We start from the raw sequence: 16,408 nt of genomic DNA, 5'->3' as shown, positions 1-16,408 counted from the left end.
CAGGTGCTGGGACAGGAGGAGATCCCTGTTTGACATCTTTCCACGCCAAAGAGAAATCATGTTCTGCATGGAATAAAGTGATGCTCTTGAGGGAATCGTGGAAAATAGTCAAACTGTAAAGTTATTTTTCAAAATCAGTTAATCTGTGGGTAACTGTTGCTCCAAAACTCTACAGCTGCTCCCTCAAATAATGCCATATCCCAGGAATATTTTCAATATTTTGCTTCCAGAAAGTTGCTTTAGGTGCATGTAGGAATTTGACAGGTCTGAAGTGGTTTTGACCAATCCCTTTCTCACTAAAATCAATTAAAATTCCTGTTTTGCACTGGACCTTCATTGTTTGCAAACACAGGCAGGCTCAGCTCCTCCCAGCATTCCTGGATTTCATGGAATCACAGAAACAGTTGGAATTGTGAGAGTTTAATTCCTGTTTTCTCTGGTTTTTTTGCCCTGCAGGTACTGCCCAGGGGGCCCTGACTCTGACTTCGAATATTCCACCCAGTCCTACACTGGATATGAGGTACTGATGCCCTCTTTTGGGGAATTCCAGCATTCCATAAGCCCGGCTTTGGGTTAGGCTGGGCTTTATCCCTACAACTCACTCGTGTCCAAGAGCAAAACCAAAACCAATCTTCAGAAACTTCTAAAGGTTGTAAAGCAGCTCAAAGCCCAGGAGGGAAATTCTTGATCAGAGTAAATAATGATGAGTTAAAATGTAAAAAGTTGTGCCCTCGTGTAAGAAGGGTCTTCAAACGCTGGAATAGGATGTGGGGAGGTTCCTACAGGATTAAAATACGTAAATTTTGGGGGAAAAAATCCCGTTTTTAAGCTGTTAATGCCTCTGAAATTGCATTCATTCCCTTTTATCTGCAGTGATTTCTCCCGAAATTTTTGTACCTCCTAGTTTTTCTCTCCCTGCTGTCTGGAGAAAGTTTAGCAGCAGTTTGTGACTGAATTATTGTGGCTGCTTTTAACCAAAAACCTCAGAGCTGTGGGAAGGATGTAAAGCAGGAAAATGAGGTGAAATCCAACTGGATTCATTTGGTGAACATTAATGCAGCATCTTTTAAACAGGAACTTTGTCTCTTTTTGCCTCTGTGATTTAAAATTTGTCCCATTAAGGAAACAGGAAAAATGGGAAATACCAAGTGAATCCAGGATACAAAAGGTGCCTGAAAATCTTCTTGAAATATTATTAATAGGCTTCCATCAGCTGGTGATAGAAGAAAAAGAGCTTTTAGGGATTTCAACTGAAGGAATAAGTTTAGTTTAGAGAATATTTGAGGCTTAAACTGAGTCTAGAGGATGCTGCCTGGGTGATTTGTGCAAGTGAAAAGGTTCTGAAATGAGCAGGACCAAAACCAAAAGTGCTCTGAGAAGCACTTTGTGATTTTTGTAACGCTGCTGTGACTCACTGCAGAGATTTTTTAGCTGCTGGGGAGCACTAAAAATTGAATAATTTTGGTGTTCCTTGTAGGTCCTGTTGCCATCTCAGGACAAAAACGTGTTTAATGATTTAAGGAGCCAAGTTGGTATTTACAACTGTGCAGAGTCTTTATTGGTGGGTTTGAAGGCTTTGGGGCAGTCAGGATTTGAAGTTTTCAGCATTAATTTCAATGCTGAAAGTTCTTTTGTTCTTTTTTGCTGTTCTTTGGGGAAAAGAAGTTTCTAAAATGAATCTTTTTGTGTTTTGCAGCCAACATCCATGAGGGCCATCCGGGCTCGGTACGATCCCTATCTCCAGACAAGGCACAGAGTGGAGCAGGTACATTTTTACAGGGAATTTCCTTGGGATTGGGATGCAAAAAAAAAAATGAGGATTGCTTTAATTTCTGGACTGGTGGGCTGCAAAAAAAAAAACAAAAAAAAATTAAATGTATACATTTTAATTGTCCAGCTCTCATTTCCATGAAATAAATGGTGAGATTTGAACCTCTCCTGAGATCTCTTGTGTGCAATAGGTGATGGTTAATAATAATTCCAACAAAATGGAGCTGAGCTTCTCTGGAATTCCTAGTTCTTGGTGATTCCATGGAGAATTTAATACTCAAACAGTGCCTTTCCTACCAAAGTTATTTTATTTGGGGGTTTTTGCAGAGTTAGATGTGAAAAGTTTCTTGATCCTGTTCTGCTTTGATTAGTTTCCTGTTTATCTCCAAATCCATTGGAAAATTCTCCATGAATTCAGTGTTTTCTCTCACGAGTTTTTAAGGAGAGTTTGTTCTACATGGATTGAAGGAGACGCAAGGAATTTTTTTGCCTTTTGGCCGAATTTAGGTAGTTTCAGTAACCAGTAACTTAAATAATTCTGATTCTTCAGGAAAATCCTCTACTCTGGGCTGTGTTCTTACAGTAAAAAAATGACTTTGGAGGGGTTTTTTTTTTGCGGGGGGAGGAGGTTATAAAAAACCTGCACAGAAATATTAAAGATTTCTCATTCATGAAACAACAAAAGAAGGAAATGCAGCAGTAAGAAAATCAGGGATTGCAATTGGAGAAATCCCCGACTGATCATTTTTTTTCCCCGTGATATTTTTAATTTTCCAGCTGAAGCAGCTGGGCCACAGCGTGGATAAAGTGGAGTTTATCGTGATGGGTGGAACATTCATGGCTCTGCCTGAAGATTACAGAGATTATTTCATCAGGAACCTGCACGATGCCCTGTCGGGCCACACTTCCAACAACGTGGCAGAGGCCGTCAGGTGAGAGCCTGGATTCTCCCTCATGGAATTCTTTAAGGTTTAAATCGTTTATTCTTTGAAAACACTGAAGAGAATTAGATTTTTTTTTTTTTTTTGTTTAAAAGGGAGTGTTTATCTAAATATATTTTGAGGCACAGGATGTTTACAGCCCAACTCAGCAGCGCAGAGGGGCGGCAGCAGCAGGCAGGGAACGGCGAACTGGAAATGGCAGGAAAGGCCAAAGTTTTCCCCATTTCTTGGCATTCCAGCCAGCCCTGGCCCTGTCACGCCTCATCACCTTGGTCTGGAGTTGTGACAAATCCCATTGCCACGGGATTGATTCCCTGCGGCTGGGCAGGGGAGCTGCTCCAGCCTGGGAGGGCGGCCGGACGTCAGCTCCCATAAGGAATGACTCAGCCCGGAGAGCGTCAGCGCTCCCGGCCCCTTCCAGCCCCGAATGCAGCTCCCCCTGCAGCAGTTCCGTGTGACAGGAGCTGCTCTGCTCGTTTTACAGCTCGGAAAGCACGGGCTGATTGATGCACACGTGCTTGGGGCAGGAAATGCTGAATTTTCAGTGCTTTTCCGACAAAAGAGGAAGTTTGATGTTTTGGGAGTTGTTAAATGAGGCAAGCATCCCTGTGATGGTTTCACTTTGCTGCCTTGTCGTTGTGGATTTTTATTTGTGACATTATCATCTCCAAGAGGAGCGATTTTAGAGCTGTCTTCTCCAGGAGAAGCGATTTTTAGGACCAGTCCTTTGTATCTGAAAGCTGCAACTTAATTTGGTTTTCCTCTGGAGGGCACCAAACACTTCTGCTGGTTTTCTTAGCTTTTTTTTTTTTCCCCCCCCTCTTGTCACTCAAAGACCAAACAAAAAGTGCTCTACTGCTCTTTCCCAGTGGATTTTATCAAGATAAAATAGCAAACAAGTTGAGCAAAGAGTTTCTGAAGGACACAACTCCTCAGGGGAGGAGGGTGGTGGTTCTAGGTTGTCCATTCAAATTACTGCTGTGATTCAGGATGTGGGTAGTCCATATTTTTTTTCCCTGCTGCAGGTGTCTTAGCTAATTTTATTGGGCCTAAAATAATTTTCCAAGTAGCCTGGCCTTTGCTCTGCAGATAATAAGGAAACTATTTCTGCCACAGCCCGTGTGACCGAGCAATTTTAAACCCAAAGTGACTCCGTGGAGTCAGAGCAACACGGATCGAGCAGTGTGACAAAAACCTGCCCTGACAACGTGTGGGTTCTTCAGCACATAAATAAAGGTTGATATTTTTAATGTAAAACTCACATTATAAGTGCTTGGTAAATGGAGTTCTGTGGGAGTTACTCGAGTTGCATTTCCTAAATATTCAAGAGGCGAGAAAATGGGGTTGGAGATGAATCAGAGCTTTTAGTTTTTGTGCTTCTGGAGCTTGGTCGTCACGGCAGCATTGGTTGAGATGGTCAGTGACACTTGAAACAGACAGTCAAGGTTGAATTTATTTCTCTTTGTAGTGAGGATTCATCTCCTTCACCGCTTCCATCAGCAGAGGCCGTGAGGAGTGAGGAATTCTGAGAGCGTTTTCCTTGTTTTATACTGGGCTCTGCCTCTCTCAGCTGACTCTGAATGGGATTCTGGGAGCCTTATTTCTTGGGCAAATCATTCTTTAACTTCAGGTTTTGTACAGAGGTTCCTTCATGTGGAAAAGGACCTTGAGCCAGGAGAGAATCACAGAATCCCAAGGTGGTTTGGGTTGGAAAGGACCTTAAAGCTCATCCCATCCCACCCCCTGCCACAGGCAGGGACACCTTCCACTATCCCAGCTTGCTCCAAGCCCCAGTTTTCCCTCTTTTATCCAGTAATTTCTTGTCTTTGTCCCAGACTCGTGCTCTGCTCTGTGTCCAGTGCTGGCCTGAGCTGAGCAGCGCTGAGGGATCATCAATCTGGCGTCCTCCTCCTGACGTAATTTTCAATTTTCTTCTTGTAATGCTTCGTCTCGATCAGCCCACTGAGGCTTCTGGCCCCAGCTAATCTGATAAAAAGGATGTGATTCTGTGCAGTTCCAGGCAGAACAGCACGACCAGAGCCTGCCCGTGGAGGTCGATCCCGTTCCTCACCAGGGACGGGCACTGCGAGCCTGGATAAAGAAATTACCCCTCGGATTTCAGCTGATTCTCTGAGTTGCAGATAAATTCGTGAACTCATCGACCAAAAGTGTGATTTTTGCAAAGATAAACGGGGCAATTTGGAGACTCTCGTAGCGACTCTGTTGTGAGCGGAGGAAGGAAATGAATTCCCTGCGAAAGCGCTGTTGTTTTTAATATTTCTGCAGCGCCTCCCTTTTGGGGTAATAAATGCTTTTTTAGACTGTTCAGACAGAGCTCTTTGCTCGAGGTGCTTCGGTTTGCTTGAGAAATAGCTTGGCCGAGGAGTGCGTGAAGAATTGCAGAGCCAGAGGGGATCTTTGTTTTGCAGAGGGTGTGCAAAGAGAAGACTGAGAAGTTCTAATTTTTCTCCCTGAGAGCACCACTTAGGAATTTCTGGGCCCTTCTGGGTGCTTATCAAGCCGGGTTGTGGATTTGGTGATAAGCTTCCCTTCTCTAGCAGCAGGTTTGCAATTATTAGGAACTTTGCAATTGCTAAAGCATCGCTGGGATGGATTTTTCTCCCGCATCTCTTTCCCCGGGAGCTGCTCCCATCAAGCCCCGAGTGTTGACTTGATTGCGGCTGCTTTTGCTCTTTCCTGAGGACAATCAGCCTCCGAGAAGGTGTAAAATGCACATGCAAATGAGAATTGCTGCTCCTCTCACCTGACCCGTGAGTCATGAGAGGTGTTGGGTTTATTTAGCTGCCACCGTGAGTCACCGGAGCCGGGAGCTGACTTCTAATGAGGGAAGGAGGCCCGAGGAGAGCTCGCCTGCTTTGGGAAAAGCAGGAAAATCAGGAAGGGCTCTGCACCCCTGCAGCTCCTGGGACTGCAGCAGCAGCTCTGGCTTCTCTTCCTGAGCCGGGCTGGGAGAGCTGGGGGAGTTCACCTGGAGAAGAGAAGGATCCAGGGAGAGCTCAGAGCCCCTTCCAGTGCCTAAAGGGGCTCCAGGAGAGCTGGAGAGGGACTTGGGACAAGGCATGGAGGGACAGGATGCAGGGAATGGCTTCCCACTGCCAGAGGGCAGGGATGGATGGGATATTGGGAGGGAATTCCTGGCTGTGAGGGTGGGGAGGCCCTGGCACAGGGTGCCCAGAGAAGCTGTGGCTGCCCCTGGATCCCTGGAAGTGTCCAAGGTTGGAGCAGCCTGGTCTAGTGAAAGGTGCCTGCAGGGGGTTGGAATTGGATCATCTTTTAAGATCCCTTCCCACCCAAACCATTCCATGATGTCTATGATTTCAGCATTTTAAAAGGCATGGAAATGATTTTCAAGTTGTTTTTTTAGCAGTGCGATGGGATTGCCCGATGTCTGATAAGGCTGCCTTGGCAAAGGAAGGAGGTAACACTGCTGGGACCTCACATTCTGCAGTTCAGGTCTCTCCTGTACCTGAAATTCACGTGGCAACATCCAGGTGCAGAGCAGACATCGCCATTCCCTGATCCGAAACCGGGGCAGCTTCCCCTCCCCTCATCAGTCCCTTAAAAAGCTCCTTTTAAACTCACAGAATCCCAGAACTCTGAGGAGCAATCGCAGCTCCCGACTCCACCTTTTCCTGGGATTCGCCATCGATTGCCTGTGCCAGGAGTCCTTTTGTGTTCCCGCATTAGCTGTGACCTCCCTGGAGCTTCGAGACGGGCAGCAGTGCCTCCTGCTGCCCCAGACATTATCCTGGTGGGAAGTTTCCTTTGGGTATCCCAAAAGCCAGATTGATTTTTTTGGGAAGAGGATAGATCCAGCTACTCCTGAGCTCTGTACATAATCAGAGCTTAGGGCCCAGCTTGGCACCTCTTAATCCATTGAGGGAGGAAAAACAAACCCCGAGCCCTGGCGGTTCCTGCAGTGCTTGGTTTGGGATGTGGAGCTCCCGATGCCTTTTGAATCCCAGCTGGAAATCTCTCCTGAAACAGGTCAGATCAGAGCAAGCTGTGACAAATGTGCTTTGTGTGATTATCAGAGGATGGGGTTTGTGGGAAGGTCGTTGTATATGAAAGGGAAAACTTCTTTGAGGATGATGGAACAGAGAGGTTGTGGAGTCTCCTTCTCCAATCCCACCTGGATGTGATCCTGTGCGGGCTGCTCTGGTGAGCCTGCTCGGGGCTGGGTGGTCTCCAGAGGCCTCTTCCAACCCCGACCATTCCGTGATTCTTTTCTCAAATTCCCACGTTAATTTCAGATACCAGCAATTCTTCCGATAGAAGCTGCAGTTGTTCCAAGAAATCGTGGTAGCTGGAGGCAGAGGGTGGAGTTAGGTGGGATATTGGGAATGAATTCTTGGCTGTGAGGGCGGTGAAGCCCTGGCACAGAATTCCCAAGAGAAGCTGGGGCTGCTCCTGGATCCCTGGAAGTGTCCAAGGCCAGGTTGGAGCAACCTGGGATAGTGGAAGGTGTTGGGGTTGGAACTGGATGGACTTTAAGGTCCCTTCCCACCCAAACCAGTCTGGAATTCTGTGGTTGTGAAGGTTCACAACTCAGCCACACCTGAATTTGCTTTTCAATAGGGAGGAACAGACCTGCTCTTAAAAGATAACCCTAATCCTAACCCAAACCCAGCTTTATCAAGTTGAAGTCTGTTCTAAATTTCCCAAGTAAGACTTTAGGAGGTTGCTGGAAGATAGAGCTTCCTGCAGTGAACTCTGGGCTTGCTGGTGCTGTACTTCAACCAAAATTGAGCCTTTTTGCTTGGCTTTTAGGGCACTGTGAAGTTCTGTGGGGTAACAAGCGAGCACGTCGTGCCTGTGCCCGTATTCCGCAGACCCCACCGTGAGAAATCCTCCAGGCAAGAGCTCAGAGCAAACCCATTTCCGTGGTTCCTCCAGGCAGGGAAGATGCCGTCCTACAATTCCGGGGCTCCACTGGCATACGGCGCTCGTTTCGCTAATGTCTCTTAATTGAGCTTTCCGAGTGCTAATTGTGACTCCAGCAAAAACAAGCCAGGCTTTGACTCACTCGCCGCAGTGATTCATGCTGGGGCCGTTGAAGAGGTTGCTGTTCTCCTTTTATCTACCTTGACCCTCTGCTCGAGGTTACCCCTTCCAGAGCAGGCAGCTCAACTCACCCCCCCTCCGGCTGCCACAGCTCACCCCGGGGCGAATTCATGGAATTTGGGAAGGAGAGCTTTATTTGAGAAGCTCCTTCTCTGCTTGGGGGGAGTGGGAAATTGTCCTGTTGCAAATTGCCGGGGTTTGACAGTCGGATCCCACCCCTCGCCCTGCCGTAATGAGTGGGTGCAGTGACAGGGAGGCTCTTGAATTTTCCTCCGGTTCCAGCCCAAATTGCCGGGTTAAGCTCCAATTCCAGCTCCAATTCCAGCGGCAATTTGGGCAGCAGGGGGATGTGGGGACTCACCGGCTCCATGTCCCCTCCTGTGCCTGCTCCTGGCAGGAGGAAGGGAATAGCAGGAGGCAGCAGCTTTGGAAATTGCCGTGGCTGGATCCGTCAGAGCTTGTCTGTCAAATCCCTCCGGACATCCGGGTGGGCCAGGCAGGAGATAAGTGGCTGCTGCTTTAGTGCCAGATCATTCACAACAGAGAATCTGCCTGGATTTCCTTTTGTGCCCACAGATTTGGAGCTCCTAATGTTCGGGAAAAACAGGCAGATTTTCTTTGTTTCCAGCTTTGGATGGGACTCATCTGTAATGAGGCACTGGCACAGGTTGCCCAGAGATGTTGTGGTCTCCTCATCCCTGGAAGTGTCCAAGGCCAGGCTGGACGGGGCTTGGAGCAAGGTGGGATAGTGGGAGGTGTCAGGGTTGGAATGAGATGAGCTTTAAGGTCCCTTCTCACCCAAACCATTTTATATTTTTCATTAAAGCCTGTTTGGCACTGGGTGTTCATCCCTAAATGCAGAATTTAAGGAATTTCACCCCAAAGCTGTCTGGCCTTTGTTGCCATCCCATTACTTTGGCACTGCTCATTTCCTGCTGCATTTTCCAACTTTTAACTGCTGGAGTTGATGTCATTTGGAAGATCTCTGAGCGGAAGGCATTCCATCCCATCCTAATCTTGTCCATCTCCTTCCCTCCTGCAGCCCTGGAATGGGATTGCTGATCCCGTTATCTGCCCTATTGCTGTTTCCCCTGCCTGTGAAACACTCAGGTTTGGGATGAAACGTGTGAGGAAGCCAAACCCACGCCTTTCCATGGGTGATACTGGGTGATTTCGGGTTTCCCAAGGCTGGAATCAAACCTGTCTTCCTCCAAGCATTCCGAGGTGGTTTATTCAGGAATTGGAGCCACACCAAAATTAGCAATATTTGTAAATCCACCTTTTATCCCGTGCTGGTGGAAAGAGCGGCGGCCTTGGCGGTCATGACATTGTCAGAGCTAAATAATGAATTTCCCTGCTTTTTCCTGTACATTTTCAGCAAATTACTGCTGAACACCTGCCAAAGGGAATACTTTGCTCATTTTTGCTGCTCCACTGCTGTGCCTCTGTAATTTGGCAAAGCACAACAAGTTCTCCGGTGACCTGCACTAAAATGTTAATGCTGGGATGGGATCCGAGTGCCCAGCTGGGATCGGCGGCTGGAGATGGAGCTTTATTCAGGGCTTGGCCACCCGTATGAATTTGAACCCGGCCTGAGGATGATACAGTTTTAATTCCAATTGTGGTGGTGATCCAAAAGAGAGAGCAGGGCGGTGTGTATGAATAAGATTCCTGGGTTAATCCCTTTGTCATTGACACCATCCTGCGGATTGCAGCAGCAGTTGCTGTTGTATCCCGATTTTCCAAGCAGGCAGAAACTCAAATATTACCCATTGCTTTGAGCTGCAGGAGGATGCAAGCGATCCAAACCGATCATCCCATGCCCTGCAGCGCTGACAGGGGACCCACGCTCCCCTTTTCCGCCTGCTTTCAGCAGAGATTGCTTTGCGGCCCAGATGAAAATGAGCTGGTGAAATAGGGAGATGTGGTTTATGGTTCCCTCAGCTGTGCTCTGCTCGCCTCATTGATGCTGTAAACCCAGAGCCGCCGCCTTTCAACAGCGCTAAATTAATTTGAAAGAAAACTCATTTTCTAGTGACATGGTGGGTGCAATAGGCGTGGAACAACAGCAAAAGGCAGGTTTAATCTTGGTCCTTTTACAGGAGGGTGGCGAGGAGGGGTTTTGCTGCGGCTTTGGGGAGCGCTGTGCCAGGCGGAGCAGGGGCTGTTTGGTTTGAAATACGTGTGGCAGCAGGGGCGCTCCGGGAGCCGCTCACGGCTCACAAGTTCGGGAAGTCGGATGCTCAGAACTGGAAATGCAGATCTTTGGGGGTGTTTGTGCAGCCTGGATTTGCTCTCCCTCTGTCTGGGCCTTGGGTTGTGCAATGACCTCGTTTTTTAACTCTCTCTGCACGACCTTTGCCTGCTTCGTCTCCGGAGACAGTTTGTGTGCTGCTCTGAAAACTCCAACGTTAGTGGGAAGGACCTTTGTTCCTTGGGCAAAAATAACCTCCCCCTTTTCCCTGGCAGCTCTGGGGTGAGGTGTGGGTTCAGCTGGTGGGTTCAGAGCTCGGCTCTGATGTTCCTGGGTGCCTGATGTGCCCCTGCGGGAGGTGAAATCAGCGGGGAGGGATCCAGCTCCTGCTGGGGCTGTGGCTCTCTGGGCTCTGACTGCTGCGGAAATGAGAGCCCAGCTCTGTGTGGGTGTTTGCATCCAGGAGCTGGATCCCACCCCACGAGCCTTGGCTCCCTTGAGGGCCGGGACAGGAGGAGTTTCCGCCTCCACCTCCCATTTCTGACTCCGTGAGCTCGTGCCAGTCCTTGCTTTATGGAAGATGCTCCTGGGTCTTGCGGTGCTGGGGTTTGGTTCCGTTCTCTTTTCCAGATCACGGAATCACGGGGTAATTAAATTTAGAAAGGACCTTTAAGGTCATCGAGTCCAACCATCAACCAGCACCACTAAACCACATCCCCAAGTGCCACATCCACGTTTTTGAGCACTTCAGGGATGGTGACTCCACCACTGCACTGGGCAGCCCGTTCCAGTGCTTTCCAGCCCTTCTAGGGATGAAATGATCCCTGATATTCCATCTAAACCGTTCCCTCTCATCCTGTCACTTGTTCCTTGGGAGGGGAGGCCAACACCCACAGTCTCTGCTTTTCCCCACCTCCGGCAAGACACACAGGTGGTCACTCCCCTTTGGCTGTCTCCTCTCTGTATTTGTCTCACTAAAATCCAGATTCTGCCATTTGAGGGGCTTTTAGCCGTGGCAGGAAACATTTGACCTCCCCCCATCCCAGGAAGCTGCTGCTTGGGACAGCACATCCTCCCCAGAGCTGTGAGGGATATCTGTGCCTGAGGATGATGCAGTTTTTAGGTGACTGTAGCAGCGAAAAGCTGAAATCGTTTTCCAAACAATGACTCAACCGCCATTAAAAGTTGAATAAAATCATAAAACCGGGTTGGCCAGGGCCTCAAAGCTCATCTCATCCCAACCCCATGCCGTGGAGGAGGAGCCGTGGGCACCTTGGAGCTACAGGAGGGAGCAAAAGGAGTTGGGGAAGAGGCACCAGGAGTTCCTGGAGCTGCTGCAGCAAGCCCAGGAGTGTTTTTATGGGGAGAACGAGGATTTTCACAGCCCTTTTTTGAGCGCGATCCTATCGCAGCTTTATAGGTGAGGGACTTGCTTTGGCAGGAGATCAAGATGAGTAAAGCGCAGCTCTCCACTGGCAGTTTTGGCTGATGGCTGCTTTTTATTAGCTCTCTTTATAATTTTATGGATACAATTTCTTTGTTTCCTCAAAGCAGCAATCAAGCTGTTTTCCTTCCTCGAGCTAAATGTTTTCTCCGTCGGAGTCAGACGGGGACGGGCTCCATCCCATTTAAGAGGTGGAAAAAGAAGCTGAAAATCAAAGGGCTGGGCTGGACACTTTCTTTATGCAGCAGCACTTTCAGGGCATGGGGTTTGGTTATTTTCCTCAGGAACAGCTGAGAAGTGGTTGTTCATAGGAATATGCGACTTTCCTTGGGCCTCAGTGAGTCAATATCAGAGCTGAAATTGGAGCTGCGTTCTTTGCAAGTCCGTGTCAGTCTCACCCAGCGCAGCAAGAAAAACTCGCATTTCAGGGTGGGTTTAATGAAAGAGGCTGTCGTGTCGTTTCTTCCATAATTTTAGGTGTAAGGGGTTTTTTTTTCCCTCTCCCTGCATCCTTTGTTAGCCCACGCCTGCAACTCTGTATTGACAATTCCCTGCGAAACTGTCTTTATAATTATGACCTAATGGTTGATTGTATTGATTTGGCAACAGGCAGCAGAATGGTTTTTCTTTCAAGTTCTTCCTGAAGTAATTGCACAGCAAAGCTGTGAGGAATCAAGGACGAATCTTGGGCATCTCCTGGTGGAAGTTTTCCACCAGGCTTTTGTTTCCCCGGCTGTGCAGGCTGCCAGGGCTCCGGTGTCACTGTGGGGACGGGGGTTGCTGTTCCTGGGATGTGTTACCTGCTTGGATAAAGGGAGAAGGGGATGAGAGGAAAACCTCTGGGAATAGCTGGTATCGATTGCCTGGCAGAGGTGGAATTGAAGGAAGGGTTGAAGGAGATCCTGCTGGAAGCCACCGAAGGGACTGAAGTGGGGCTGGGAGCTGCTGCTTTTGAGGGTTTGGATTGCTCAGTGAGGAGCTGGCAAAGCTGAGCAAAAGGGAGAGCAAAACGAAATGTTGACTAAATGCTGCCCCAGCCTCCTGCTTTTCTCTCCCTGACAGGAGCACAGGCTGATACTCGGTGCAAAGAGACACTTGTGAGTGTTTATCCTGGATCTCTGCACAGAAATTACTCCTTGGAGTGCTCTTCTCTCACAGCGTGGAGGCCCTGGCACAGTTTACCCAGAGAAGCTGTGGCTGCCTCATCCCTAAAAGTGTTTCTGGCCAGGTTGGAAGGGGCTTGGAGCAACCTGGGATAGCGGGAGGTGTCCCTGCCCATGGCAGAGGGTGGGGACAAGATGATCTTTAAGGTGCCTTCCAACCCAAACCGCTCTGCGGTTGTGTGATTCTGTGAAGTTCCCAAATCGTTCCTGAGAAATGCATTTGGTTCTTTCTGAAACACCAGGGCTCCAAGCGTCTCCAATTTTCTCCCTTTGTGCTGAGTGTCGCTTTGTTCCAAGCTTTCCCTCTGCGCCACGAGCCACAAAATGGTTTGGAAAATCATCCTGGCTGGGGTTATTATCCCTGACAAATGGGATTTTTCCCGGTTCAGCGTGGGTTTGGTAGCCTGGCAGGGCTTGTTGTTACTTTAAAAAACAAATTAGTTTAGAAGTGCTTGGGACAGAGGTGGGTGCTGGGCTTGGGGGAATGGTTGGGCTTAAAGGGCTTTTCAAGCTCAATAAATTCCTGATTCTGTCACTCTGGACAGGTTGGCACAGGAAGCCTCACCCTCGTCTGTAGCAAGCCCAGAGCTTCACAGGGCTCTCAACCTTCTGCTCCTCTGAACCATTCCTTCCTTTTTTGTAGCTTTGTCACATCTTTCAGGATGACTTCCATGGCTTCTTTTCTTTGGGTGCCATTTTAGTGGGAATTGGAGGAGATGGGAAGTCTGTCCTTGGGAGCAGGGACAGGAGCTTTGGGATGGCTGCTTGAAACCATCCCATGGTTTCATCCATGATCTCTTTGTCTTGGCTGCAGGAAACCCGAGCTGGGATGATCAGTGGTGTGTTGGATTTCCCATACATAAGATGAATTGTTGGGGTTTTTTTAGTGACATTCAGATATTAATCTGAGATTTAAACTCTCTGGCTCGTGCTGAAGGGAAGCGTGAGCCCTCCTCACGTGATAAATTGAATATGGGACATTTTACAAGCACTTTGTGTCTTTTCCTCTCCCAGACATATTGCAAAATGTGTTTTGCTGATGTGTTGGGCCTCAATTGTATTTATTAGGACAAGAATTCATTTTCTTCAGCTGCTGAAACCCCAAAGCACCTCCCTCTTTACGTAGATTGAGTACAGAGAGGTTCTTGTTTGCACAGAACTCGTTCCCATCGTGTGGCAGATGAATTCCTGCCCTCTGGCTACGAGAAATGCTTTCAACAACACATTCAGGCTGTAGCTTTCTCTGAAGCATTTGACAGAGCTCTCTAACTTTGCCTGGATCTCTAAAAACCCTTCAGCGGATTGTGGGAATCAGAGTGGAAGCTTTGCATGCAGAAATTATTGAAAGATATTAAGAGATGGATTAAGTGATCAATTAACAAAAGAGGGAGGTCATTAGTGGTGTCCCAGAGGAATCTGTGCTGGAACAGGTTGTTTTGACCTGTCGCAAAAGGGCAGGAGAAAATTAGTGTTGATATATAAAGCATTGCTTATAAAAAGGTTTTTCCTGTTTTTCACAACGATCTCCAAGTTGGCTGATGCCACTCAATAATAAGATTTTAAAGTTTTGGTTGATAACTGTGAGAAACACAGCCCTGGTGCTTGGTATTAGTTATAAAACCAACTCGGTGTGAGGAATTGCGGTGATGGGAATAGAGAGAAAACTGGGAAATGGTGCTGTGGAGCCTCCTCGTTCACAGCTTGAACCTTGCTCAGTTCTTCCTTTTAAAAATCAGGGAGGAGGAAAATGATGTTGTGGAAGCAGGGAAAAGATATTTAAGAGAGATATAATAGAGATTTATGAAGTCCTGAGTGGCACAGAGAAGAGAAAAGAAGGATAAATGTTGATTTTTCTCTGACACAACAAGGACTGGGGCTATCTGGTGAAATGGGAATTAAATCCAAATTAAATCCAAATAATTTCTTGGTGCAGGCCATGGTTGGGCTGAGAGTGACCAAAAACATTCTTGGGAAAAATGTCCAGTGAGAACTGCCAAATCCTGAAGACACCACGAGCACTAAAAACTTTGGGGAGTCCAATTCCAGACTCAGGTCTCCCTAAATTTCAGTGTGAGGAATCTGGGACCTCGTGTTGCTGCTTCTCTGCTGGGGGAAACGTGAAGCCATAATTTCCAAACTGTAATTTGGCTCTGCTCACTGGGACAGGTTTGGGAAAGGCAGAGAGCTCACATAAGGGAGGAGGAGATAAGCACTGCCTTGCCTAAATTAGCCTTGTTTTGGCTTTTTTTTCCCCCCTCTAAACATTTATTTTTCATGGGAGTGGGTAAAAAAAAGAGGTTGCAACTCAGCTCCTGTTCCAGGCGTGCATTTTCCTTGTTGGAAATAATTCACTCCAGCATATGTTAATTCATCCTGGTGTTTGCTGTTACAGCTGGCTAATAATTTGTTGCTGGAAAAAAAAAAAAAAATCCTCTGAATTGCTGTTGCCGTGAACTTGATGGATGGGAGCTCAGAAAACACCGCAGGCTCGAAAAACCCAGCAGTGTTAGAAGGTCTTGTCAGGGTTTTTCTGTTCAATGTCCTTTTCTCTTTTTTTTTTTCGCTCCCTGAGCTAAGACAGACCTTTCAGGACCTGCTTGGATGTCTCTGAGAGCAGGCAGTGATTATGGCTTTTGGGATAATTACGCATTTATCAGCCCAGCATGGCAGGAGCGGAGCACGGCTCCGTCCCGGTTGTCAGGAGTGGCAGGATCCCTCCAGACCTTGCCCAGAGGTCCTTGATCGAAGCTGTGAGGGAAATAAAAATAAACCAAACCACCCTTCCCTCTCCAGCCGCCGCCATTCCCTGCTCCTCGTTACAGCCGGGCGGTTAATTAGTCCATGCAAACAGCCCTGCTCAGATTAGGCCTGAAGTGTCTCTTAACTGAGCCACTTCTGCTCGTGCTGTGCCTTTTTTTCTGAGGGGTTTCGGATGGCAGAGCCATTCCTTGGGGTTCAAACATTGTAAAAACACTGAGACAGAGAAGAAAACAGGTGTGTTGTAGGGTTTTTACCTCAGAGTGGAGTTAAAACGTGGTAAAAACATTGAGAAAGAGAAGAAAACTGGTGTGGTTCAGGGTTTTTACCTCAGAATGGGTTAGGCCTGAAGGTTCTCTTAACTCAGCCACTTCTGCTCGTTCTGTGCCTTTTTATCTGAGGGATTTTGGGTGGGAGAGCCATTCCTTGGGGTTCAAACGTGGTAAAAACATTAAGAAAGATAAGAAAATGGGTGTGTTTTAAGGTTTTTACCTCAGAATGGGTTAGGCCTGAAGTTTCTCTTAACTCAGCCACTTCTGCTCATGCTGTGCCTTTTTTTCTGAGGGGTTTCAGATGGCAGAGCCATTCCTTGGGGTTCAAACATGGTAAAAACATTGAGAAAGAGAAGAAAACAGGTGTGTTGTAGGGTTTTTACCTCAGAGTGGAGTTAAAACGTGGTAAAAACATTGAGAAAGAGAAGAAAACTGGTGTGGTTCAGGGTTTTTACCTCAGAATGGATGAGGCCTGAAGTTTCTCTTAACTCAGCCACTTCTGCTCATGCTGTGCCTTTTTTTCAGAGGGTTTTTGGGGACCAGAGCCATTTTTGGGGGCTAAAATGAGGTAAAAACACTAAGAAAGAGAAGAAAACAGGTGTGTTGTAGGGTTTTTACCTCAGAGTGGAGTTAAAACGTGGTAAAAACATTGAGAAAGAGAAGAAAACTGGTGTGGTTCAGGGTTTTTACCTCCGAACGGGTTAGGCCTGAAGGTTTTCTTAACTCAGCCACTTCTGTTCATGCTGTGCCTTTTTATCTGAGGGATTTTGGGTGGGAGAGCC

General features: G+C 47.6%; 1 protein-coding gene across 3 annotated transcripts in view; it reads left to right on the top strand.

The window, feature by feature from the left end:
- The window catches only part of ELP3 (elongator acetyltransferase complex subunit 3), a 74,797-nt gene that overhangs the window by 4,700 nt on the left and 53,689 nt on the right, over window positions 1-16,408 (top strand). For all 3 annotated transcript variants that reach the window (XM_032103566.1, XM_032103565.1, XM_032103567.1), the window contains exons 5-7: window positions 457-520; window positions 1,697-1,765; window positions 2,548-2,702. In XM_032103566.1, the coding sequence (XP_031959457.1) occupies window positions 457-520; window positions 1,697-1,765; window positions 2,548-2,702 (288 nt within the window). The remainder of the gene's footprint in view (window positions 1-456; window positions 521-1,696; window positions 1,766-2,547; window positions 2,703-16,408) is intronic.

This window comes from Corvus moneduloides, chromosome 3 (genome assembly GCF_009650955.1).
Source record: "Corvus moneduloides isolate bCorMon1 chromosome 3, bCorMon1.pri, whole genome shotgun sequence".
NCBI lineage: Eukaryota > Metazoa > Chordata > Aves > Passeriformes > Corvidae > Corvus > Corvus moneduloides.
The sequence above is the reverse complement of the archived record's forward strand: the minus strand, read 5'-3'. Positions and strand labels throughout refer to the sequence as shown.